The sequence below is a fragment of the Aphelocoma coerulescens genome, chromosome 11 (assembly GCF_041296385.1).
Source record: "Aphelocoma coerulescens isolate FSJ_1873_10779 chromosome 11, UR_Acoe_1.0, whole genome shotgun sequence".
NCBI classification, from domain to species: Eukaryota; Metazoa; Chordata; class Aves; order Passeriformes; family Corvidae; genus Aphelocoma; species Aphelocoma coerulescens.
The window spans coordinates 276,696-303,269 of record NC_091025.1 but is presented as its reverse complement, the minus strand read 5'-3'; the positions used below and the strand labels follow the sequence as shown (position 1 = coordinate 303,269).

Sequence of the window (26,574 nt, the reverse complement as noted above, 5' to 3'; positions counted from 1 at the left end):
GCGGCGCAGACGGACTACATGGCGCGGCGGAGGGATCCTGTGAGCATCCACACAGTACCACGCCTGATAGGCGCCCGCCGGTGCCCGCCCTCGGCACGGCCGTTCCGGTAACGCGGCGTTCCGCCTGGTGTTGTGACCCGGCCGTGGGCGGTAGCGGGGCCGGGATGCCCTCGGTTCTCTGAGGGCCGCACGACGCTGGCGCCACCGCGAAGGAGAGTGGGACCGAAGTGCAGCCTGGGCCTGGGCCTGGGCCCGGTGCCACAATCCCCGGGTAAGCGGGCCCAGCGGGCGTTCCAAGCGGGCCCGCTGATCCCGCGGCGACGGTGCTCGCTGGCCCGCGAGGAGAGGCGGCCGCGAGCCCCCGGGGCGGGGCGGTTCGTCTTCAGCAGGTGCGTGAGTTCAGAACGCGCGCGGTGGGTCTAAGTTAATACTAAACCCGTGCATTTTGGCCTTGCAGGGTACGCGAGATTCTGGTGAGCCGGGGCGGCACGAGGGCTCCCCGGTGAGCTGCCGGCAGAGGCGGCCGGGGCAGGCGAGCCCCGCTGCAGGCACGGATGAGCTCCCTCGGACGGTCCGGATTCACGCGCTGGGCTGGATCCATGGCAAACAGGTGAGACGCTTCAGCTAATGAAAACCCGGCACCCGAGGTCTGCGGACGAGTCGGTGACAGTGGTGACGTGCCGTGCCCTCCCGGTGCCGAGCCGTGGCTCCCGTGCCCGCGCCCGTGCTCGCGTCGCGCACTCCGGCGGCGTCCTCCGCCATCTTGCCCGTCCGTCTGTCCGCTGCCCTTTGTCTGTCCGCGGCTCCCGGCGCCTGCGGCGGGACCGGGTAAGGCGGGCCGGGCCGGGCCGGGCTGGGCAGGGCTAGGGTTTCCGCCCGCGAGGGGCGAAACGGGTCTCGCGGCGGGACCTCCGCTGCCGGGGCCGGTCTGTCTGTCAGGACTGCCCTGCCAGGACCTCAGGGGCCCGGTCAGGGTTCCCGCATCCGTCCTGATGCCAGGGGAGCCGCATCCCTTTGTCTAGACGTCCGGCCGCTTGCGGGCCTTGTCCCTTCCTGCTGTCTCCTGTGTGCTGGGACTGCCGGCTGGATCCCGCTATCTGGGGAGGTTGTCGAGATCTTCGTGTGCGTCCATCTGAGAAGGCTGATGGGATCCCTTTGTCCGTCTGTCAGTGTGAGGCTGACAGGATCCTTTTGTCCGTCTGTCTGAGAAAGCTGATGGGATGTCTGTCTCTCTGTCAGCGAGGGGCTGATGAGATTCGTGCGCTTGTCTGTCTGAGGAGGCTGACGGGATCTCCGTGTCCATGTGTCTTGTGGGAAATGGGTTCAGCTCCTCCTTTTGTCTCTCTCTGAGAGGACTGTTGGATGTGCCACATTCCTCTTCCAGTTCAACAACAAAGGATGATTATTAGGCTGCAGGAATGGACAGGAGGGAGAAGGGTGTTGGGACTGAGGCTGCAGTAATTTTTGAAGGGGACACTCACTTTTGGAGGGGACAGGATTGCTTAAACCTTTGCCTGAGAACTGGGTAGGTAGGACTGCCTATGCACAGTGCTTTGTGACATGCTTGTGGATCGTGTTGGACGCTGGCCTGGAATCCAGCTGTGGTGATGCAGAGCGAGCCCCATAGGCAGAAGGGTGGGGAATGACGCTGGAACAGCCAGCTGAGCTTGGCCAGAGACTTGGAAGGTTTCAGTGAAGTGTGTGACAGACTCTTCTCTTCTCAGATGAGCCCTTTGCAGAGGGGAGGAACACTCTGTGCTCCCAGGTCAGGGAAACATGTCCCGTCGGAAACAGACCACTCCTAACAAAGTTCACTGTGAGTATGATGTTATGCACTATTCTGGGACCCTTGCTGTGGCTGGATTGTGGAGTGAGGTGGGGAGGAGTGGAATGATGGGAAGGGACAGGTTGTGGGAATGGTGGTTACTCATGTTTTGTCTTAGGGTGCATAAGAAGAGAAACTGAGTTCTCTGCATCAGGGAAGCTGGCTGTGTCCTGGCATAGCAGGACAGGGATAGGCTTGAACAAATAACTAATGTTGTAAAGGTAGGTGTGTATGTGCAGGGCCTGTAGCTGGGCTTTGCATTCACACTGTCAAAAGTACAAGTCAGAATACTAGAAAATGCACTTGGGACTCTGGCCTGTCTTGGGTAGCAAAGGAAGTTCTAGACAAGGTGGTTGGAGCATGCTGGCTGAAAGCAAGCAAGTCCTGGGTTTTGATCTTCATGCTGCCACAAACTGAGCTGACTGGCCTTGGGCGTGTTACTTAAGCTCACTGTATCTCAGTTTCCTAACAGATAATGAAATAAAGCCATTTGCTCTTTACCGTCAAGGAATGGGTGGTGGCCAAGTCATTTACAGGACAAACAAGTGCTGTCTGCCAGATCATTCTTGAGCTGAGGTGGTAAGATGGATCTCTGTTTCTCCAGCATTGCCAAGACTTTTAGCATTTGTTTGACAGTGGAAGGGCTGAAGATGCTGTACATCAGCACTTCTTGTGTGGGCAGGCTACAGCCAGGCACCAGTGGAGCTGGGAGACATAGATGGAGGTTTTGCAGAGGGAAAACTGCACATGTATAGCTTTGTTTGGCAGCAGAGGGAAGGTGAGGGGCCTGAAACTATGCCCTTGTTCATACTCAGGTTTGTGGCTAGAGACATGCTGGGAATTTGGGCTGGAGTTAGGAAAACAAGTTTCCACTTCTGTAGACCTCTGAGAGCAAGGCTGCTGAGAGGGCCCTGTGGTTTTTTGGCTGCAGTAGCTGTCGGGAGTATGAGACAGAGCTGAGTGCTGCAGCCCTAACACTGCCTCACTGCTGGTGCTGCTGGCTTGCATGTCTGCGTGTTTGTGTTCTGCCTCTGTGCACAGGTACGCAACAGGCATCTGTGCATGCTGCTCTTTGTGCTAGGGGAAACACTGTGCTGGAGCTGACACCTAGCATAGTCGGTGAGTGCACTGGGAAGAACTGCCTCTGTCTGGGACTCGCAGCCCCACTGGCTGGGCAGCTTGGGAGAGCCAACTGAGCTGTCCTTGTTGGCCAGAGTGAGGATCTCAAGGAGTGTGGCTTGTGGCACCTGCATTGCTTGTACTCTCTGATTCCTGCTTCTGGTTGCTGGGTTCCACAGTGGGCAGAGTATAGGTGCAATTTGCCTGATAGTACATTAATGACTTTGGAGTTGTCGTTCTTAGAGAAATTTGGTATGTCTGGTATTTTGTCCTGTGATGCCAGTAACGTGCCTTGTGTCCACACACTTCTGCTTCTGAGAGTGCCCGGGTATTACTGCTGCCATTGAGCTCAGGTTTATGTCAGGTATGCACTTAAGCTGTCTCCCTTGGGCCAGAGTCGGGGTCTCTTGAGGATGGAAACCAAGGGCTACAGCAGCTCTAATGGTGCAGGTAGTTTTCATGGCGTTTAGCTGGGTGCTTTTCTGCACTTAACTGCATAAGGGTTATGTTCTTCAGAACCTTGTACTATCATATACAAAACTCTACATACCACAAAATTCAGCTGTGCACTGTTTTCACAATGAACATTGCGTTTTTGTCTGCAATACAAATGATTGTATCTCCAGTCTTGGTTTCAAGGGAAGCTGTCTGACAAACATGCTACCAGTGGGCATGAGGTTATAGCATCAGGTATGCCATGGAGAGGAATTCACCTCCTTTACATGCAGTATGTTGCTACAGAGCAACTGTTCAGCAGGAGCCATCAAGAGCAGCAAGTAGGACTACAAGAAAATAAAGGGATCAAGAGATACCAGAACTTGTCAATGGTGATGTCTTCACCTTAGGATGGAAAATCTTGTCTGTCTTATGATGAACGCCACGAAATCGTTGGGACTTCTCTGTTTACCTAGCCTGCTGTGTGTCTGGAGGGCCCAGAAATGCCGTGCAGTGCCCTGACGAGGATAATCGGAGAGAGCATCGGCTCCAAGAACGGGGTGAGCCAGCAGAATGAGTCAGGCTGAGACATAGCAGACATGTTACTGGGACTTCTTCACAGGGACTGCAGTGGTTGGGAGGAGAGGAATGAAAGGGACAGCAGGTATGCAGCTTTTTATGCAGTTGCCTGCAGCTGGGGTCTGATTTGGCAGGCTATGGGGCTGGGGAAGTGCCTTTTCGATTTGAGTAAATACGATTGTGCATATATGACTGGACAAATTTGACAGGAGGATGGTGCCTACTTCTTCCTTGCATGGCCACTCCATCTTCTCTTTCTTTCTTGGACTCACTAGAGCAAGTGGCAGCTGCCAATCTCCTCTCCTTGGCTTGCTTGGTGTCTCCTCTTTCCAGGATTACTTTCCAGGCTTGGCATGACCCTCATTTCACCTTGCTCTCACAACAACATGGTTTGCTGTCCTCACTTAGGACAGAATCACTTTGCTTGGCAAGCGGAGCAACCAGCTAGGAGATTGTATGGTTACAAGTCAAAACAGTTTTAAATAGAAGTTGATGTGTAAGGAAATTCAAAATAATACTGAAACAATGATTAAACAATGATAAAAATTGTGGTAAAATTTATCACAAAAGTCTTACTGTGCATGATGGCAAGTCCCACAGTTTTAATTGTAGTCATTTCCCCTGCAGCACATAAATGGCTCTTAAGAATATAATTTTGTTTTACCATGTGGTACATGAAAAACACACCTGACAAAGTGCTCACAAACAGAACAGTAATAGTGGAATATAGTTGTTGAAAAATAAAATACAGTTAGATTGTTTGTGTGGGGATACCTTAATTGATGCAATTTGGTCTTTATTTTCTCCCCAGAGTATGCAGCATAAAAGTTTAAAAACTCTCTAAGCAATTCATCTGTTCTTGCATTCATTTGTTACTGCGCTGTCACCCCATCAGTCATGGACCACTTGCTGTCTTTGTGCTCGCCAAAATTTGTTGCAGGTATTAGCATGCACTTCTCTCTCCCTGCTGTCCACAAGCTGCTTTGCTTTCTATTGCTTGTGCCCTCTGCAACTGATGCTTATTTTAGAACTCTGGAGAAGAGCTTTTGTTAGTCAGATTAATTCCTGCTTCTGAGCTCTATTTATCATGGTTCCAATATCCCATTAATCCTCTATTTCCTTCCCTCTCTCTCTAACACACACATGTTCTGTGCTCTTTGGTGTTCCTTGGAGTCTACTGATTTTGAAGGGACAGTATCTTGCAAGAAATAGCACCCAGCATTCACAACCGAGCAGAAATGTTACTTGCATCAAATCCCTTGGTTCTGAAGGGCTCCGTGGACTGCCATTGTTAACCCTTTCAATTGTGTTGTTTTTCATTTCAGTAACCACTACAGCAGTGTGGACAACCCAGAATAGCCATGGGGCAGGTGGAATAGATCCACAGTGGTGGAAAGACTTGCAAATTTCAGGTCCAGGAACACAGAAGACCTACATGAACAGGGACTTTTAATTGATGTACAAGGAGGGAATAAACTGACTCATCTCTGAGAGACCTTTCTGTTTAGGAAGGAAGGCAGGGGAATGATGCAGTTCCTTTGGATTTTGTTTTGTGGATTTTGGGGTGGGAGTTGTTTGTTTCTGTGTTTATTTTCCAGAACACCTGAGAGTTATCCTGCATTCATACAGTCCAAGAAGGCAAGGGCTCAGGGCTGATACCTCAGCAGACCCTAGCAGTCATGCCTGTCTGTGTTACACAGTGCCACAGGGCTGTCCCCTACCTCCACCACTGGTCACTTGGCATCCCACTCATTCACAGCAGTATGGAGAGGAGAATGGAATACAAAGCAGAGGCATTTGTGTGATTTCTCTTGTCCTACATCTCTAGCTGTTTGTAAACAACCTACAGTGACTTGTTTTGGTGTTGTGGTCAGCCTGCAGCCCTTTTTGTATTTAATAAAGAAACTTCTGGAGAAGAGTCTGTGAGTTCACTATTGAGCGTAACATCTCTTACTAATGGCAGTGATCCTAAAGCTGTTGCCTGTCTTAACTCCCCTTTTAAATGAATGGAAGCATACCCAAAGTGGGGTGGAGGTGGGGGTGTGTCTGTTTGTGAGCATGTCTGTGCAGAAACATCAAAAGTATAACCCTGGACCTATCAAACATTAAAGCTCTAAAGCTTCATCAAAGTAGGACTTAGTCCATCAGTAGATAATCAGGACACTCTTTCTTAAGTTCTTTTGTACACTATTACAATATATAAGAAATTTTGTACAAGTGGGAGACAGTATTTTTACATGTTTGCCTTTCCCAGTCCCGTGATGCTTTTAGATACAGGCTGTGGAGGATGCACAGGACATCACCTGCTAACAGCATGGGTTTGGTTAACAGATTGCATTGCTGGCTGTAAACTGGTTGTTCTCTGCACTGTGCTGAGTCAATGCTCACTGGGCTCTGGGGGTGTTATACAGAGGCTAGAGGCACACACAATTGCTCTCAGTTACTGTGACTGATGCCAGTGTTCTTAATGTGAAGAGTTCCTTCCTCTGTCACCTCAGATAAAGATCCCAGCTCTTAAATCCTGTGGACTGTCTGTGTGGTTTTTATAGCTGAGCAGGAACCTGCCCTGCCTTTGGGCTCCAGGCTGCTGCTCAGTGGGTGTATAATCTGTCTGAAAGGGAAAAGGGGGAAGAAAATAAACATGTAATTGCTTCCATGAGCAGCCTAAGTGGCATTTGGGAATTCTGCTTTGGAACTCTGTCAAAGATAGCAGCACATCTCCCACCGTAGTTTTACATCTGTCCTGTGTTCTGCAGGTTTCCTCATTTCACCATGCTTTCTCTTTCTCTTGCAATGCTTTTTTGGTCTATGGACTTTTATCCTGGTGGTTTGCGGGTTTCTGCTTCTTGGAGAGGGCACTGGAATTCTGTGGTGTCTGCTGCTCATACAGTCTGTATCTCAGTCCCACCAATGTGAGGCTGTCGTCCAGACATAAAAACAGCACTCCAGGTCACGAAAACCATTCAGTGCTGGAATGGCTTCTGAAAGGGTGTCACAGCAGTCATGATGGTCCCTGCTGCTTTCAATGACAAATAGACTTGGTGCTTCTCAGCACCTCTCCTCAGGCACATGGATTGTGTTCTCAAATCTTCTCTACAGAACCCTTTCTCACATTTCTGAAACAGAATGATAAAAGCCTTCAAATGCTTTTGGAAACCTCCATGGGGACATTGGAAAGTAAAATTCTTCTCCCACAGTCTCCGTGAAACTTCTGAAGGTCTTTGAAATCTTCCATAAATTACGGCTTTTTAAAGCCCTGCCAAAATTGCAAGGTGAGCCCCAGGAAGGCAGTGTGAGTGGGAACATGGAGCAACACTGGCTGGAACAGTTCAGCACGTGGGAATGTACCTGTCCTTGTAACAGGACTGGTGCTCTCTCTCAGGAATTCAATTTCCTGGTTATACTGGTGCCAGCTGTGGCCCTGTGCTAAAAGGTAACATTATCTTCTGAAAGCCATGTCTTGATTTTATGTGAAAAAAAAAAATGCACTGCGTTTTCCTTGGCATTTTCACATTTGTGCTTTGAATGGTTCTTGAGCACTTATGAATCAGTTGATAAATGCAACCCAAAAGCCAGCCTGCTGGGAACTTCAGCACCTTTCCTAGGCCTCCCAGCTCATCCACTGGAAAAGGTAAATCACAACTACCCCTGGAACAATTTGTTTGCTTTAATATGAAAATGAATGGTTGCCTTTCATTGTTATTCTCTGGAACCAAAACTTCTTTGAGCAGGGATTGCTGTAAGAAGTTTTAATTCAGAGCACAAATAACTACTTTCTTTCAAGGTGTTTGCCATCTCCTATTGAGTTGAGGTGCTAGTGGTCGCTGCTTTTAACAAAACAAAATGTTTTGTCCTAAACGTGCATCTCAGCTCTGTGGGTTCATTCCCTTACACTTCTGTCCTGAGCACATGAAGTGCCAATGAGATTTATTTTAGCAAGAGCCATTCCTGCACAAGGCAAGGTAGTTTTCTATCCATCATATACACAGGAGAACACCAGCTCTGAGCATAGACACCTTCTGTAAGGGCAGTTTGTCCTCATCCCTCCTGGGACAGAAGAGGGTGACAGTGCATGCCAAGGGCAACCCCTAGTTTTGATATCACTGTGGAGGGCAGGTGAGGTACCAGGCACTTAGGGAGGCGCTATTTTTGTGCAAAATGCCTGCTACAGCTGGGAATAAGACTTAATAATTTAGAAGAGCTATACAGTACTATCCCTGGTCTGGGATACTGTCATAGTCCCCAGGGGCTTCCTCCCACCCTGAACTGTGCTGCAGGATATTGGTGGATAGCTTGGCAGCAGCAAAAGACACCTGGCTATTTATGGCAGATATATGGGGTCACAGGTATTCTGTGGCTGGAGTGGCATATATGTAGTATGCAGACAGCAGCCCAGTGTTGCCCATTGCCACTAGTGAGACTCTTCTACACCCAGGCATTGGACTCATATCACCAGGTGCCAGAGGCTGGTGTGGCAGGGTAGGCAAGCAGAGAAGTGACCTAAGTGCTTTCCAAGAGGTGACTCCAGAGGTTCTGCACAGTGCAGGTGAGCAGCCCCATGCCTGTTGTATTTTTGGCAAGCCTTGGTGATGGAAGCAATGGAACAGCACCAGTCTGACTCTTTGTCCTTGTGGCTGCCAGGGGAGCAAGTCTTTGCAGGGCTGGAGGAGCAAGCCCGCCAAGCCATGATGAAAAACAGCTTTCCTGGAGCCCTTGGGGACCAAAGGCCAACAATTCGTCCACTGCAAGACCCTGACTCCAGCAGCAGTGAGTTCTGCCCCTTCCAATAACAGCAAGGTAGTAGACTGGGGAGACTCTGGAAAGGGGTGAGGCTGAGGGCTGCATAGTGTGTGTGCATCCTCTGAGGACTGTCTTACCCAGCTCCTCCTCCAGGTTAGCCCTTTGCTCCAGTGCAGGACTTTGTCCTAAGGACCAGACCAGCACAGCACAGACTGGACAATGCCATGGGACCCAGTCCCATTTCACCAGAGCAGGGTGGAAACAGCAGCAGGTCTGGCAATTGTCAAACAAGGCAGTGTAAGAGGCCATGCCCAGGGACTCAAGTGCCCTAGACTGAGTTTAAATGGAACCCCTAGTTGGAGGGGGTGGGTAGGGGCCCCTTGTAATGCTGGTCAGGACAGTTAAGGCCTGTGAGTGCTGTCAGGACCCTGACACTTGGTATAACTGTTCTGCACATTTCAGGTGGCAGCGATGATGAGGAAACCACTCAGGATGAAGTTTCTTCCCATACGTCCGAGGAAGATGGCTCAATGGTGAAAGTGAAGAAGGAATTAGAAAATGCAGAACGACCTGTGGCCAGAACTCCACTGTTGAGAGAAAATGAGGCAAGTGTGTACTGGCTCTGCACTCACCATAGCCTCCAGGGAGAGAGAAGGGTACTGTCTAAACACTTCCTCTCCCCATCGTGTTTCTTTATCTTTCTCTCCCTCCCACCTCCTCCAAACAATGTCTCCTGGCAGGAGGAAAGGGTATGAAGAGCTTTTTGGCTGCCTGGAACAGGAGACAGCAGGCACACACTGGCCAAGATGTTTGCAGAGTGCTTCCCCTTCCCTTGGTTCTGGTGCCATTCTCCAATTGGCTTTCCCTTGCCACAGAACAGGCCCTGCCTTCTAGAGCCACTGTGCTGGCAAGAACCTGGGTGCAAGTGAGGCCATGAGGCTTCTGCCTCCTCTCTGTGAGATGCAGGAGTTTTGCTCAGAGGCTACAGAAGGAGGTTTCTTTCAGATGTCAAGAACCCAAACCAGCCCTGGCAGGACTGGGTGCTCGATCTGCTGGCAGCATTGGGAGGAGCTAAGGAAGGGGCGGTGTGGCTGCGGGGGGTCTGTGTGCCTTACACCAACGTGGCTGTTCCTACATGTAGGTGCCTGAGAGTTTGAATGCTGACCCCATGCTGGGACTGTCACAATGCCCCCTCTGCCAGCTGGAGTGTGGAAGCAGAGATCAACTCATTGCACATGTGTACCAGGTAGGGATAGTTCCAAACTGTGGAGTGTCTCTGGCCTGAAGCCTCAAATCCAGAAACAACTCAAAGCACAGGGTAACTTGGTTCTGGTCTTTGCAACCACAGAAATGAACTTCTAGCTAGGATGTGACTGAAGTTTACAGCTGTAAACTGTGTCCAGAGGGTGGCCGGGGGAAAGAATTAGCAAGGCCCTGGTCTACAGATCTGGAAAACACAACTCTATGCCAAGGCTGTCTCTGCAAGTATTTCAGGCTAAAACCAGACAGTTCCTTCAAATTAAACATGAAAGCAATTTTTACATCATTCAGTGAGATAAGAAACCTTCTTCCTGATCATTTATTTTATATTTCATTACAGTTCCTGTAATTACACTTCAGAATAGCTGTTCTTCCTCAAAATTATTCCAGTTTTGCAAGAAATCTGTGGTAAAATCTTAGGTTTTGTTGTCAGTGCTCTCTTCATAGCACACCAAAGTCTGTAGCAGAAGGAATGAAGCAGAACTGAATTGGCCACTTACCTGTACCAGTTGTCTCCATCTAAGTGCTTCCTCACCAGCATCCTGCCTTGCTGTTAATCGAGTCATGCTTTGTCCTGCACCAGCAGCTCCTGGAGTGTATTTTGGAAAACAAGGGTCAGGTCTTACAATCCAAGTGTTTTGGCCTTAATTTTTTCTCCTGCACTGGAGTTGAGCCATAAAGGGGTTTCCTCCTTGTTTGACCTGTGACACACCAAATTTCTTGTCTTGAGCTTGGTCTAAAAGCTGGCAGATAGAGATTTAGCAGTAAAAGGTTCCTATTCCAAGAGGCTGAACAGAATGGTTTGAGCATGCCTTGGGCTGGGCAGGGAGCTGGGCAATGTGTAACTACCACCTAAGTGGTTGTTTTGCAGCATACTGGAGCGGTGGTGAGTGCCAAGAGCTACCTGTGTCCTGTGTGTGGCAGAGCCCTCAGCTCCCCAGGATCCCTTGGGAGACATCTCCTGATCCACTCAGAGGACCAGCTGTCCAACTGTGCAGTTTGTGGAGCACGCTTCACCAGCCACGCCACCTTTAACAGGTCAGGGTCACCCTGGCCAGTGAGTGGGCTAGGGCACCACATTAAAGATTAGGTGGGTTGCCATGAATGATTCAGAAGTGGTGGCACTGGACCCACTGAGGCCTGTAGGACAGTGCGTAACAGCCCCAGTGAGTGAGATCCTCTTGATCCCTTCCTGTCTGCAGCTCTGCATCCCCTGCCAAGACGTCTGCAGGCTGTGCTGGTAAAAGGGTCTTTCTTAGCACTGTGCAGAGCTAGAGAAGTGCAGAAAGCACTGTGGGCTCCAGTCACTGGAGAAGAATCCACCCTTACCCTTGCCCACCAATCCATTGGAGTATGGCTGCACTATCCAGATGTGTTCACCATGTCTGGAGCAGGACTACAGGCAGAGACCAAAATGTTCTTTCTTTGTGTCCTGCCTAGTGGGAGATTATCTACTGACCAGTGGAATGGGGCTAAAAGGAGAAATTCAGAGATGATGGGGAGGAGCAGCCTGCTGGTTTATTCCCACTCTTGCACTCTTCCAACCCAGACACTGCTCTGGGCTAATCCACTTCCTACCCTGGATAGGATAGTGCTTAATTTGAGATACTCAGACATATCTGTGGGCAACCAAGCCTCTGACTCTGTTCGTCCTGCTTTGCAGTGAGAAGCTGCCAGAGGTGCTCAGTGCTGATCGGCTGCCAGCACCACAGAGCCAGGGCCCCTCCAGTGCTGAGGGCAAGGATGTTGCCTTTTGCACCCCTGTGTATCCTGCGGGCATCCTCCTGGTATGCAACAACTGCGCTGCGTACCGTAAGCTGCTTGAGGCACAGACCCCTGGCATGCGCAAGTGGGCCCTGCGGCGCCAGAATGAGCCCCTGGAAGTGCGGTTGCAGCGCCTGGAGCGGGAGCGCACAGCTAAGAAGAGCCGGCGGGACAACGAGACACCTGAGGAGCGGGAAGTGAGGCGCATGCGGGATCGGGAAGCCAAGCGGCTGCAGCGCATGCAGGAGACAGACGAGCAGCGGGCACGGCGACTGCAGAGGGACCGGGAAGCCATGCGCCTGAAACGCGCAAACGAGACCCCCGAGAAGCGACAAGCCCGGCTCATCCGGGAGCGTGAGGCCAAGAGGCTCAAGCGGCGCCTGGAGAAAATGGATATGATGCTCCGGGCACAGTTTGGCCAGGATCCCTCTGCCATGGCCGCTTTGGCAGCTGAGATGAACTTTTTCCAGCTGCCAGTGAGCAATGTGGAGCTGGAGAGCCAGCTGCTGGGCAAAATGACCTTTGAGGAGCAGAGCAACAGTGCATTGCACTAAACCACAGCCAAGAACTGTGCTGCCTTTGCTGCACCTGCCACATGTGCACTAGCAGGCTTCCACACTCAGGAGGCTGCTGTGGGTCCCTGCCTGACCCTTCCTGACACGTGGTTTTGGTTTTCCTCTGAACCCAGGAGGAGAACAGGGCTGAGAGATGCCTGCCAAAGCAGCTCTGGTGGGAGCAGATTCTGAGGATACAGTCTGCTCTGGGGGCCAAGTCACAGCCTGTGACAGAAGGAAAATAAATTAATGTTCACATGTATTAGTCCCCATCTTTGTGCTTTGTCCTGTTTTTGAGCCCTTGCCCTGTAAATAGGTCTAGGCTGCTGTAGTTCTGCTGTAGGTTCCAATTCCAAGGGCCTGAACAGAATGGTTTGAGCATGCCTCGGACTGGGCAGGAAGCCGTAGAAACCCACCTCAGTAAAAAAGGATCTTGTTTACTGCAGCATGAATTACAGAGCTGAAGACTGATAGTCCACAAGTTCTCCAGGAGTAATCCTTTGCAGTTTGTGCCCATAAAAAAGAAACAAAGGAGGATGTCTTTCTGGAAATGCCTGTGCATACCCTTTTTTTTAACATTGTTATGACATACTTAGTTGCAGTAGCATCCATGGAAAAAGTAAGGAACCTGAGGTCCTGTTTTAAGATACCCCATAAAAACAGTGAAAGAAAGGCTGGCCAAGGTAAGCAAATAGCAAACAAGTTTGTTGCTTTACTTACAAGTTAATTTGCACTTAAACAGCATTTCAGGTTTGCAAGTGAAAGAGTTGATTGAATTGTAAATAATAGAGTAGGTCAGTTTCTAGGACTCTATGGGTTTGCTTTTCCCTTTATTCAGCACTGGTGAGGCCACATCTGGAGACCTGTGTCCAGTGCTGGAGTCCCTGGTGCAAGAGCAACACAGACGTACTGGAGGCAAAATGTGATTGTAGCCTGTGCCTACAGGAGAAGGTTCCCATTGCTAATAGAAATCACTATTAAAACTGTGCAGCTATGGAAGTTATATCTAGGCATCTTTAAACTGCAAAAGGCAAAAAGCAGTGGCACAGAAGGACTCATGGCAGGGCAAAGAAGTGGTACACTCTCCATTATTTGGTTTCTTTAAGAATGAGCACCTGAAAATGCATGGTGTAACTTCGTGGTTTTCAGACATCAGCCCACCAAAAGCCAGTGTGCCACACTTCTGTGTTTTGTAGCCTGAAAGCCCCTATTACCTCCACAGCATTTCCAATTAAGTTCTAGAGTCATACGGTGGTTCAAACACCTTGGGAAGTACTGTCTTCTCTCTGATGGCTGTTTCTCTTTAAGTCAGAAATGGTAACCACAAGACTGCTACTTGAGATCAGAAGAGTAAAGTTAAAACAAGAAGCAAAACCTTTTGACTACTTAAAACCCTCATTTCCTCCTCATTTTTCAGTTTGAAAAACTTTTGATTGCAGTCCCTTAAAGCCCTAGTTAAAATAGTTACCTTCCAAATGCATTATGTTGCATTTTTCTGGCAATAATGAATCACTCTCACAGCCAGCCGAGGGGATGCTACAGTTTTCTCCACCTGCCACTGCAACATCTAGTTTCCTCCCTGGACAAAAGCTGTTTCAACATGACATTCATTCACCACGTAGAACTGACACCCATCCCCGCTTCTCTCTCTTTGGGAAAAGGCACTGTAAAGGAGCTGTTCAGTTCCATGTTCCTTTGTTCATATCCTCCTTTGTTCTCTGATCTCTCACTTTTATCCTTACCTCTGTTTGTTTTCATACTCAAACCCACAGTTTGCGTCTGGCAATATCTGCTTTTGCTCTACCTTGTGTTTTGCTTGCCCAGCAGAGATGTACCTTTACTCTGCAGCCTGCAGCTGGAACTTTCCCTGTAGCGTCACTGATACCTTATTCCAAGGGGTTCAGGAGAGATCACATAACACAGAAGTATCTGAAAACACAGAATTACGACTTATGATCCATCTGTCACCATGTATCTTGCCCTTGACATGAGTCTCCCCATCACTGTGTAAATCCAGAGAAGCCATATGCTAATGACCACTGATACTGCAGACAAGCAAAAAGTCTCAAACACCAAAGGAAAAGCTATTGGTTTATATATAGATATATATATGTATATAGATATATACTGTGTTTACAGAGTCAACAAGTTAAATGCAATATTCATAAAAGCATTAACAATAAAAATACAATCTGTTTGTAGGCAAATACAGACTTAGAATGGTAAAACAGGAGAAAGGATCTCACCAAAGTACAAATATACAGTACAAATTGATTTATTTAAAACAGTTACAAAAAAAGCACAACAAAATAGAGATTATCCTTAGAATTATTAATGCTTTGTTAAAGATCAGGTAGAAGGAAAGTGGCAGGGACAAAGTTGGAGGGGAGCACCTGACTAGTTCTAAGGCTTTAGATACACTGCATCGGTTACATGTTAATACAGCCATATACTGGGGGTTATAGTGAGGGGTCAGCACTTATCTACAAACATCTCTCTGCCTCAGGGCAGCCCAGCCAGCTCCCCCATGTCTCCCTCTCTCTCTCTCTCTGAGCAGACCCTCCCCGGCGCTAAGGTGCCATGAAAGCCAGAAACAACTGGAGTGTGCAGGGGCGTGTTGGCAGGGTGGACGGCAGCAGCCTGGAAGGACCTTAGGGGCAATTCTGTCCTTGGTGGACAGGTGTGAAGGCATGGAAGGGCCTGGACCATCAGCATTTTAAACTATATGTGGAACACCCTGGGCCAAACTGTACAGACTGTGTATTTGTAGCCATCTTAGCAGCTTCTGCAAAGTATCAGGCTCTAGCACAGCTTGAAAGACAAGGAGCATTTGTGAGTGACGGTGGGGAAAGGCACGTGTGCTGCTGCGGGCAGGAACTAGCATTTGGGCTACTCCAGCTGCTGTAGTTTCTTTTACAATATTTTCTGAGTAACAGGGATTGTTAGTTCTCTACAGGACAAAGTGACTTCAAGTGTGGGGTGGGGACAGGGACACTTAATGTGAAAAGTGCAATATAAAAAGCTGCTCAGCAGCTGGAAGGGGAAGGCAGAGGGGCCTCTGCAGCTTCCTTCCCTTCCAGACAGAGCTTCCTCTGCATAGTCTGGTAGTGATGAGCACTCATTGCTGTGAATGCACAGGCCCAGAGACAGGCTTGGCTCCGCTGCACAGCTAACCCCAGGCATGTTCCATGGGATGGGACAGATGGCTACAGCCAGCCATTATTGTATCCCACAGACTCCTGCTACAGAGCGTGAGCTGGATAAGATTAGGGTCAGGAGACCTCCTCCTACAGGCAGGACAGACTGCAGCTCTCCTACCCTTCACAACAGCAGCAGGACTCTGAGAAGTCTGTCACATCTCTGCCACCAGAAAAGCCCAGGTAACCATCCCACTCTGCAATGTCTTCCTGGCTTTATCTCCTCCTTTCCCTGTAAACCTAAGAATTGAAAGACTCCTCCATAGGCTCATTCACAGCATTTCTCCCTGCAGCAGAGCCTGTCTCACACACTCCCTGTCCCAGGAGAGCCTCAGTACTCAGCACAACCACCACTATGGTGCTAAGCCATAAAACCCTGCCCAGTAAGGACTGGTTCCAGCAACACCAGCACTGCTGAGCTGGGCTGGAGAGTTGCCAGTGGCCCCCTCCTGCCCACCCTTTGGGGCAAGCAGCCAGACACACAGATTCTTCACCTCAGTCCCCTGTCATGAGCTGTGCTTCAAACCACTGCTTCCAGGGAAGAGCTGGCAGCTGAAACATCCACAACACTGGGACTGACAGGAGCCTGGGTAAAAGCACTAAGGTCCAGTTCACCCTGGCCTGTTCCACAGAGCTCAGGACTGCACTCAACAGAGGTACAGCAAGCCAAAGTCCACGTCAGCAGCCAGGTAAACAACAGGGTGAGCACCTTCACAGCCCTTCAGCTGCCTACAGTACAAAGCTACTTAAGCCACACAGCATCTTGCCTCATTTGTCAGTACTGCCCATTCAGACAGTGCAGCTGAGATTGAGGAGTTACAGTAACACACATGGTATAAGGCAAGCTCTCCAAACCCTCACTCTAAGACAGACTCCTGTGTTCAGAGACACACAAGGGGCTCTGCACCCTCAGCTGCTCAGACATTGCCTCTATGGTGTAACCAGCCCCTCTACATTCACATGCCATATGTATGCAAGATCCCTTTCTCAAGTGCCTGTCACAGCCCTGAATTCCTTTGCATGCACCATGCAAAGAACGGGCATGAGAACGTGGGCTCCTCTGCCTCCTGCCTTTGGCCACAGACACCTCAGATATCCTGAGCATTAAGTACTAGTTACCAGCATTAATCGAGAGTTTTATGTAGGAGAGTCCAGTCAGCAGGAGCTGTGACACCTTAAGGTGATGAAGAGGCCCAGGTGGACCCTTCACTGACAAATGGGGCCATGAAAACAGCATCTGTTCCCACAGCTGCTGCACCTGAGAAGGCAGAATCTTCCCACAACAGCATCACTGTAACTTCACACATCCCAAATGCAGCTGACGAAACCAGAAGTAGTGTGTCATTTGGGAGAAGCTACACATGATACAGGCAGCATCCTCATTCTGGAGAACCCCGTGAGGCACAAACACTGAAGGCATGGTTAGCACATATCTCACCTAAGGCCTGTCCTGGTGCAGGCCTTTTAAAGGCAACAGAAATGGCTAGCAATGTGCTAGGAAAACAGGACTGAGGCCAGGATGGAAGGGACATTCTGGAGACTAACTTGCCTAATACACATGCAGAGCATGCGTCCATTGAACAGTCAGCAGAAGCCAACTAGTTACAGGACACACTCCTGGGGAGTGCAGAACAGCCCTGAGACAGCACCACTGCAAGGAGAGGTGCTGACACACACCATTCTGTGACAGAGAGGAGTGGTGCCCCAAGAGTCAGGCACATCTGACAAATTTCAGGAAGATGAGAGCAGGGAGACAGAAACAGCATGCTGAACATCAGGACCCTGCACACTAAGAAAGGCCCTCTCCAAAGCCTGGTCCTATGACAGAGATGGGCACCTGAACACAAGGAATACCTAACCCAGGTTAAGTCAGTGAAAACTGTTTTCTCACCAGGACAGTGACTATTCTTTATCCTAGCTGAGCAATTAGAGATGGTGTCATAACACACCATCAAAGAGGGCAGATTAGTGTAACTACAGGAGCCTTCATTCAATAGAGCATTATCACCACAATGAGGTATTCATACACAATTGTATTAAATCTCACCATGAAAAAGACTACTCTTGATTTTACCACATTGTTTTACAGAGGAACTCCAAAGAGAAGCATCAGAAAAACTAACACAAAACCACCCCAAAATGCCCTGTGACACTGTGATATTTTTAGGGTCCCTACACTAATCATAGAACTGTACTTAGCACAAACTTTGTACCTTGCCTGCACATGCACAAACACTTGTCTCTTGTCTAGAGCTTATTCAGGAAACTGCCTGCAGGGAAGGATTAGCCATCTGGAATATTTTTCTGACTTAACTACAAAATAGCATGGGTCTTCTCACAGAAGAAGGATGTTTTCATCCTTCCCTAGAGAATGCTGAATGTATTTTGCTCCATATTTTAAAAAAAACCCCAAACCAATAAAATACCCCAAACAAAAATTCAACCAAACAAAAAAAATCCAACCCCATTCATCCCTAGGTTAAGCCTCTGCAAAAGCTATAAGCCCAGGAGGTGTTTTCTTGAAAGTTATTAACATGGGAAGATTTGATTTGGTGGCAAACAACTAAATAGACTTTATAGCAGGAAACAGACATCTCCCATCCCAACTTGTGTCCCATTCCAAGTGCTCAAGTTCCCTATTCACCTACACCCAAACCCACCCTTTTGGTCCTTCCTCTTGAATTTCTGTGATTCATTCAAATCTGTACATTCTTTGCAAGAAGAAAGAGCAGTTGGATTCAGTGGAAGAGACATTACCCAGAACCACCAGAGAAGCACCTCCATCCTGCCCTTGAGAGCTCCATCGGTGAACGGTCCTTTTAAAGTGCATGTGTAAAGAAAGGGGATACTGGGAGAATAGCCCCCAAACTCCAGTGGGGACCCATCTCTTCCCATCATGAGAAAGGAGGAATAAAATCTTCAGCAATTTTATCTGCTATCTTAAGCCAAGTCTGCCCTCCTCGTCTCTCTACCTGCCCCAAATGCTCGGCCCCTGCCCCGCAGGGAATCAGTTATCCCAGGAGGTGGGAGAATGCTCCAGCCTCCAGCCTCTGGAATGCTGTCATCACACACTCATGAGCACATCCCTGCTCCCCACCCCAGCTAGCCTGTCGCTGCTCCCTGAGGCACTGGAGCCCTCCTGACTCCCCAGTAGGAACTGGTCAGCCATGGAACTGGAATGGAGCCATTCCTGCAAGGCAGAGAGCAGACTTTGCTGGTGAGCCTATGACAGAGTCTGTGCAATTCCTCCACCTGATGGTGAGGCTCACCTGCTGTGGCCGCCCTAGCTCACACCTCCAAGGGATCATTTCCCTGCATTCGAACGCCCTTCAATAGACAGCTTGACCTCCTGGGGAATGAAAGAGGGACGGAGCAGAGAGGGCCGAGGCTCCTCTGCCTGCACGCTGTATCTTTGGAAGCCTGGGGCCAAACTGTACAGACTGCCAGCCTCAGGCTGAGAGGATTCTGCATGAGAGCTCTGGACCATGTTGGCTCTATCTGTGTGGCTCTTCCTTTCAGCAGCTCTGTCAGATGGCTCTCTGGGCCCCTGAGCTGTTCGTTCCAGTCTCTCCCTCGCAGACACCAGCTGATCTGTGAGAGGGGAGTTGGCCTGAGAAGCAGAGTTGCCATTCATGCTCTGTAAACTGATTGATATGCAGACATCCCCTACTTGCAGCCTGTGACAGGGCAAAGCAAAGAGCTGAGCAGTCCTCCCTGGGCTGCAGGAGGACCAGCCCTGGCCGTACACAAAGAAGGGATGCTCTGGGGGCACATCAATGCTCACTTTACTTTGTTGCTCCCCAACCACAAAATGCAGTGTGACAAGCCCAGGCCACTGGCTTTCCTGAATATCCACCACAGTGCTGGAGTCGATCTTCAGGCCTCCACTCACCTCCGCACTGCGAACAAAGTCTTGAGTCTGCAGGTCCTCCACCCGCTTGAGCTCTCCTGTCGCCAGCTGGATGATGGCTCCTTTCATGAAGTGAGAGGGCAGTTGTGAGGAGCTGGGTGGCTGCAAATGGGCCAGCTCCTTTTCAAGCACATTTCCTCGAGCCTGTGCATCTGGGCTCTCCCTCACCAGGGCTTCTGAAGTGGAAGACCTGACAGGCTCAGATCCAACGGGAACAAGGACTGGCTTGCCGTTGGCTATCACCATTCCTTTGGTTAACTGTCTCTGTCTAACAGTCTCTTCAGGGGACATTCCACATGGGCTCTGGGACTGGCTGTTCCCAGCTGCCGCCCTGTCTGTGGTGTTCCTCGGCATGTCTCCCTGCCCATCAGGAATATTATGGCAAAGGTTCAAAGGGCTTGGGTCATCTTTCCTCTGGGCTGCCAGAACATGATAATCCTGAGCCGCCAACACCCCCACTACCCTCTGAACCTCCAGATCAGCATCTGGGGTGCTCCTGTGAGTAGGCACAGATATCTCTCTTCCCAGCATCTGGTAACCTGGAAGGAACTGTCCGTCGCTCATACATCCTGCTGCAGCCCCTGGGGGCAGACAGTCCTCAGCTGCACTGCTGGCAGAGTCCACGGCCTCGCTGGGCCTACTGGCCACGCTTTGCTCCAGGGGTCTCTGCCCACCATTGGCCGCAGCCACCTCTGAGCTCAGCTGACTGTGGTGCTGAGGAGACTCTAGGCTCCCACCTGCTACAGGTGCCTCATAGGCTGAATACCCTGGTGGGAGGCGGGACATCTGATAATAAACAGGAATTCTCCCCGGTGCCATGTCCAGTGACTGAGGCGCAGCATGGTGCTGCATCTGCCCAGGAGAGGCTGCAGAGGTGGACTTGTTGAAGCTGTGGGTGGGAGAGGTAGTCTGGGGGGAAGGAGCAGCTTCTTCTGTGAACAGGGAGGCATATGGCACAAAGTGGGGGACATGGGGGGCGGTGAGGTTGGTGGAGGGAGACAGGAGAGGACTAGGCAGGAAGGCAGGAGGGACGGCATAGGGCACTGTGTAGTGGGAACCGATGAGCTGCAGGGAGGCCGAAGGGATCTGTGCATAGTGGATGGAGGGGAAGGGCACCCCCGAGTGCTGGATGATGGGCGAGGTCACGTTGAAGGCGGGGGGCAGGGGGCTCACGTTCACCACGGGGTGCAGGCCCGTGGGGGAGAAGGTGGCAGGTGGTGCTGCCACTTTGTAGAGCATCCCGTATTGGTCCACCGTCAGCCCTGCCGCCGCCTCGGGGGCCTCGCCGGGACCGTAGCGCGGTGCGGCGGGAGCCGGCCCGGCCGTGCGGGCCCACTCGGGGCCCTCGCCCTCGCCCTGGGCTCCCCCCGCCCGTCCCGCCTCGGTGCCAGTGTTGGCGGCGGCAAGTTCCCGCTTCTTTGGCGGGAGACACTCCTGGCTCCGCTCGTGGCCCGCTCTCATGGCGCCCCGCGGTGTCCCGGCAGCCCCGGCCGCGACGCTCGTTCATGGGGGCACCCACTGGGGCTGCCACGCGCGGGCTCCTGGATCCGCGCCGCCAGCCGCCGCCTCACCTGTGCCAGGAACAGAGGGAGCCATGAGTCCCGGCCTCGGGAACGGGCACGGCGATGGCCCCTAGCCCAGGGTCGGGACGCCAGGGACGGAAGACGCCCGAGCCCGGTCGCCGCCCCCAACCCCGGCCCCAAAACCCCGGCCGCACTGCACTGCACTGCGCTGCGCCGCGCCCCGCCCCGCCCCGTCGAGTCCCGCGGGCCCTCCCGGTGCCCGCCCGGTGCCCGCGGCTCACCCGCCATGGCCCGAACCGGCCCCGCGGGCCCGCCCGGTGCCCGGACCGGCTCCTCCCCACCCACGGCGCACGGCGATGACGCGTCGCATATCAATGACGCCAACACCGACCGCCGGAACTGCTCACCCCTCGGCAGGGATCGTGACTCCGCCGTGCCCGGATGGCGTCACGGGGCACCCACAGCGCCGTTGCCGTGGCAACCAGCTGCGTCCGCCCGGGGCCCAGTCCGGCCCTTCCTGCGGGACGTATCCGGGGCCCGGCCGCACAGCGCGAGTCACCTGACGGCAGCGCCGTGCGGCTTTTGTTGGTTCCGCGCCCCAGACGGGCTCTCCCAGCTGTTGGTCGGGAGCGTGGGCCCCGCGGCAGCGCGGCCCGGCTCCCCTGTGGGAGCCTTCGGTCTGAACGTGCCCGTGCCCTCTCTCGCATCCCCGCAGTGTCCGGCCGGTCCCACGCTGCTGACTGGGCTCCGCGGGGGGCAGTTCCTCGTCATTCGGTGATCGTTAATGTGGTATAAGGTTCTGGAAGTGGGGACAGAAGAGCTGCCTGGGGCGGAGGCGGCTCTGTGCCCCCTTCCAGAGACGCCTCGTTTACTGCCGCACACTGCGCTCTCCCCACCACCGGTGGACATTTAAACAGTGCGAGATTCGGCGGGCTGGGAGGGGCTTGGCCCCTCCGGCCCCGGAACTCCCCGATCCCGGAACCACGGACATGGGCGAGGAGTCCCGCCCGACCCCGCCGTGGGGAGCGCGCGCCGCCGGGACCGCCCCGCACGTGACGTCATCAGGGACTGCCACGGTGCAAACGCACCTATCCTCTTCGTAAGATCGACCTCGCGGGTGCTTCCGCCAAGAAAAGTAGTGCGAACGGCATTTTCTGTCCAGCCACCGGCGGTCCTGCACCGCCCTCTCACCATCCTCGCCCCGTTCCCGCCGAACCCTGCGCGGCCGCGCGCCCACCCGGGGCCGGGAGAGCCCGCGGGGTCGCGGGGAGCGAGCCGGCGCGCGGATACCTCCGCCTGCGGTACCGGTGCTGCGGCCGCGCCGCCGCCATTTTGAATGCCCGGCTCTGTCCGCCGCTGCTGCTGCAGGGACCGGCCTGGTGAGTGGGACTGACCCGGGCCTCCACTGCCTAGGCCAGGCCTCCTCTGACCTCCAGGTCCCATCGCCTGGGGTCCCGCGAGTCCTGGGGCCTCTGTCCGCCCCGAGCTCCGTGGCTGGGTCTCGGCCGCTCTGTCCGCGAGGCCGCCCGCTGCCCGCTCTCCGGCTCTGCCGGCGCCGCTGCCTCTGCCCGGCGGTCCGGCCTGCTTCGAACTCTGCCCTGCGCCCCGGGGCCTCCTTCCCGGGCGCACGCAGCGCTCCGTGGCCCGCCCTGGTCTTTCCCTGCCGGGAAGACGGCGGTGCGGGTTCTACCTCGGCCCCCCGTCCCCGGAGCTCGAGGCAGCACGCGGCTGAAGCGGGAGCGCATACCTCAGGAGCTGGTTCGTGCTGTCGCCCGGTGCCGTCTTGGGAGCAGCCGGGACTTGTGCCCGTCCTTCCCTCGGTATATTATTGCCAGGGCTGAACAAGCGCTCCGAGTATTACAGCTTCTGCAGTACTTACCGTTCATGGGTTTTAATGGAAGCAGGCGATGTTCGGTCTGGCTAAAGGCATTTGCAGTGAGCTGCTGTCTGATGGCCGGTCTGTAAGGGCGCCTTCAAGTCTCTTCTTCAAGGCTGGTTAAGTTCTTCTCTCGCACGATCTATAAGATAAATTTTAATTTATTTTATAGCAGACATTGTTTTTGAAGTCAGCAGGCGGAACAGATGTGCGTTTTATTATGTTGTAAGTGATGTGTAAAAATGCTGAGCAACAAATTTCAGTTTCTGATACTTGAAATATTAATGGGAGAGCATGGGAGAGCACAGAATCCCAGTGGAACATCTTTGGAAGGATGACACGTCACTTGTGTGGCCAGAAGGTCATAGTGGCTTAAACAGAGTAAAGTGTATTTTCCCCTGTAAATGCAGGGGAATCCTTTAGGGATGCTCCTAGCATCCTACATTTAAAATGGCAGAGAAATTTGTGCTGTTTCATTTCCCCCCGTTTTTTTGTGTTTCACTTCTGTGTGATGGAGCATAGCAGCTTTTTGCACCCGTTTCCCTGCTACCGCATCTCTAAACTACACTTGGTATTTTTTCCTTTGTTTGCTTGCATATCACATTCTGTTGGCAAATTCTTTCTTTTGTTTACTCATGTGCACTCTGGGGTTTGGCACAGGATTTGAAAACTTATTAGGTACTCGAGAGCTGAATGAAGGCAGGAAATTTTGTGGGTTTCTTTCTGAGGAGTTTGGTGTGAGCCTTTCTATTCTTCTGTGCTGGGAGAAGGAGGGGAAAGGTATTTAAATTCCTATTTCTTGAGAAGGGAAAAGTAAGTCTCGGGTAATTGTTTTGTGAAGGGATCCAGCTTGTGTTTCCAGTGTGTAAGGTAACTTTCAGATTTCCTCCTTTTATGATAAAAAAAACATTTTCTTCCTTTTTTTTTTTCTTTCTTTTCTTTTTTGTTCCTGTGACTGCTGATTTTTTTTTTCCTGAGGGTGGCATGGTAGAGATGGAGAGGTCCTGCAGTACCTTTGTAGTGTCCTGTGAGAGATTAAGGGATACAAAAATGTTCTGATTCTTGGTAGCTCCTTTGTGTACAGCGTTTTGCAGTGGCATCCCTGTACAATGAGATTAGTGAGTGTGTCAGGCCATGGTGTGAGAACGTTGTGGACAGTGGCACAGGAGTCCAGGCTGGCTACTCTCAGGCACACAGAGCCCACTCTGGTTAGTGTAGTTCAGGTTTGGAACTTCAGCTTTCCAAGTGTGAGGGCTCACGCAAGTCTTTACTGCTGCTAAAAGTGATGGCGCTCAGTAAACCTGCTTGTGCCTCTCCAGTGTGAATATTTGTATTTGTGAGCTGGCAGTGTATAACTTCAAGGGATGGGTTGTTTGATCTCATCGTATTTTTTAATGACAGAGCAAACTCTTCTGAATGCAGGTGATGCTAGTTTGTTCTAGAGGATACTTAGCTGTTCTCTGGGGAAAAGGGTCTATTCTGCCTTGGTAGGAGTATTACTTCACTGGAGGAAAGTTTTGGAGTTAATAAGTAAATATATGATGAGGCTGTAACTCGAAAGATAGAGCTATGGTAATGTGAGTACAAGTGAATCTGCTGATATCACAGATATTAGTGCAACCTGTACCTGTTGTTTGGCAGAAATGCTACAGGTAAAATCAAAGATTAGAACTTCCTAGGGCATAGCTGAAGTTATGTGGCCTGTTGGAAAGTTTATATTAATGAGTGTAAAAATGTGGCATCTTGTCTTTCATCTGGCATTGGCTAGGACAAAGAAGGGTGTGGGGTTTTTTTGTGACAAAGTAGTGGCTTTTTTTTTTTTCTTTAAGTTTAACTGCAGGAAAGTGAGCAGGAAGTAAAATAGACAGATTACCTCGTAGGTAAAAGTAGTGAGGAAATTAGAAGCAGGTAATAAATACAAAGGTAATGTAGGTCAGTGGTGATTGAAGTATCAGAAGTAACAGAAGTATCAGATTGAAATAGAAGCCAGAAAATCTGGAATCCTGCTTGCATCTCTTGTGGTGATCAGCCATATAGCTGTGCTAATTCTTCTTCCTACATTTTTTAGCTTCTAAAAAAAGGGAAATACTTACTTTCTTTTTTGGTAGATGTTGAGGTTTATGTTTCTACTGATTGGGAGTTCAGTGTGTCTTTTGAAGGTAGTTCAGGAGTTGCTGGGTTTGGTGTATGTGCACAGTTGTGCAGGAATGGGATACCTCATCTGAAGTGCTGAGTTGTGCTCTGGGACTGTGCCTCAGTCAGCAGAGAGTGGGAAGGCGTCTGCAGTTGTTTGGCAGCAGGTTTCGGTGGGATCTGTGCAACATCCTCAGTCTCTGTCCTGCCTGTCCTCTTCCTCTCAGCCCTTGAGCAGCACTGTGCCTTGCTTCTTGAATACTGTTGTGCTGCATTTCTTGTTGGTGGGGTTTTTTTTCAATGTAGCTGGAAGTGGGACCATCTCTGCTTCCGAGACTATTTTTTAGCTCTTGTTTTGGGGTGCTTTTTTCTTATTTGCCTTCCCCACTCTCCTCCGGCTGTCTGTGCATAAAGCAAAGTGTAACTCTGATGCCTTTTCTTATGAGAAAGCATTGTGAAGCCCCCTGCTGACTTAATTGGTTTCTGATTTTCTGATGTTGCTTTCTAGTTCTCTGTTGTATTCAATAGCTCTTTCTCACAAGAGATTGTTCCACTTAGTATGTTGCATGGTTGGTTGCTCTTTCTCTCAATGCTTTTGTGTTGCCTTTGCCCTTCTTGATGATGATGGTGTTCCTTGCTCTGGTGTTTATTGTATAAATAGTTATAATAATTAAATATTTACTGTTTTCTGTATAAATATTGATAATACTAGACTATATACCAACATCTCTTGTTCACACCTTCATCTCTACTTGGAGAGTATGTTTCTGGTTTTACTGCTAATACATTTTTCTTTTTAAGTGTCTGATAGAAATGGAAAGCCTACTGATAGCAGTGTGGAGTTGAGGCCATCAGTGTTGGGTGTCAACATTTGCAGTTACTCCTTTCATGAAGTCTGGACAGATCCTCTGCTCCTGTGTTTACTAGGCTGGATTCAGTTGTACCAAAGCAAGTAGGGGAGTTCTGCTATTAATTTCAGTTAGGAGTTGGGCCTGGCTTCAGTTGTGTAACTTCCCAAAAGCTGTGGTTGCTTGAGGAGTGTGATTGCTTACACATGGGGTGGAGCAAACTGGAGTTGTGTATTTTAGCTGTGTTTGAAATGTATGCTGCTTCAGGCTTGGGATGTTTTCTAGACAGAACCAAGTTCAGAAATGCTATTTACAGGAAAAGCTGTAACTTGGTGTGTATATCACCACAACTGAAAATTCAGACCATGTCCCTAGACAGTAGACCTCTTCTGTGAATAATTTCATTAACTTTGATGGCCTTTATGTCTTAATGTTTCCAGAATTCAAGGCTAAATAATAAGAACAGAATGTTAAAATGTTAAATGTCTGATAATTTGTCCTAAAGAAGTTTCAAAGCAACTCTTAATGTTTTAGATTTTATTGTCTTATAGACACACTAGATATTTTAGACATAAGTTAACTTTTCTGAATAGTTTCCAGAGGACACGTTCTCAATTCAACTTTTAAGGACTATTCTTTGTCTTTACACTGCAATTCCTGATAGAGGAATATAGCTTGACTGAAGCATTTGAGCATTTTCAGGGTGGGTTTTGGGAATATTAGGTGCATGTTGTAAATATAAAAGATGACCCATCATGTTTGAATATGACTGTATTCTAAGAGAGACTTCTGGTAAATTTCTATACTCAAG

General features: G+C 50.5%; 3 protein-coding genes across 21 annotated transcripts in view; 2 read left to right on the top strand and 1 right to left on the bottom strand.

Moving 5' to 3' along the window:
* Positions 1–15: 15 nt before the first annotated feature.
* On the top strand, positions 16–12,538 carry ZNF821 (zinc finger protein 821). Of its 13 annotated transcripts, none has more exons than XM_069026437.1 (8): positions 16–271; positions 458–610; positions 1,725–1,816; positions 8,600–8,725; positions 9,161–9,303; positions 9,840–9,944; positions 10,830–10,996; positions 11,622–12,538. In XM_069026437.1, the coding sequence occupies exons 3-8, from the start codon at positions 1,777–1,779 to the stop codon at positions 12,274–12,276; spliced, it is 1,236 nt and encodes a 411-aa protein (XP_068882538.1). In that variant the 5' UTR covers positions 16–271; positions 458–610; positions 1,725–1,776; the 3' UTR covers positions 12,277–12,538. The 13 variants fall into 13 exon arrangements, with proteins under 13 accessions (XP_068882538.1, XP_068882539.1, XP_068882540.1 ...); XM_069026438.1 differs by lacking the exon at positions 16–271 and adding an exon at positions 281–389; XM_069026433.1 differs by lacking the exons at positions 16–271; positions 458–610 and adding exons at positions 3,790–4,043; positions 4,770–4,898 and having other exon boundaries at positions 1,728–1,816; positions 5,284–8,725.
* Positions 9,951–21,396, bottom strand: ATXN1L (ataxin 1 like). 5 transcript variants are annotated; one of them, XM_069026426.1, is made up of 4 exons: positions 21,188–21,264; positions 19,366–20,954; positions 14,112–14,205; positions 9,951–10,547 (listed from the first exon to the last, which is right to left on the bottom strand). In XM_069026426.1, exons 2-3 carry the CDS (start codon positions 20,842–20,844, stop codon positions 14,152–14,154), a joined length of 1,533 nt encoding a protein of 510 aa, XP_068882527.1. In that variant the 5' UTR covers positions 20,845–20,954; positions 21,188–21,264; the 3' UTR covers positions 9,951–10,547; positions 14,112–14,151. The 5 variants fall into 5 exon arrangements, with proteins under 5 accessions (XP_068882527.1, XP_068882528.1, XP_068882526.1 ...); XM_069026427.1 differs by lacking the exon at positions 14,112–14,205; XM_069026425.1 differs by lacking the exon at positions 9,951–10,547 and having other exon boundaries at positions 13,822–14,205.
* Positions 21,397–21,973: 577 nt separating this feature from the next.
* The window catches only part of AP1G1 (adaptor related protein complex 1 subunit gamma 1), a 35,535-nt gene continuing 30,934 nt past the window's right edge, over positions 21,974–26,574 (top strand). The window contains exon 1 of one of the 3 annotated variants that reach the window (XM_069027330.1): positions 21,974–22,285. The gene's annotated coding sequence lies outside the window, so the exon portion shown is untranslated. Of the gene's footprint in view, positions 22,286–22,346; positions 22,727–26,574 lie in introns of those variants that run through there. The other 2 variants (XM_069027328.1, XM_069027329.1) reach the window with 2 other exon arrangements.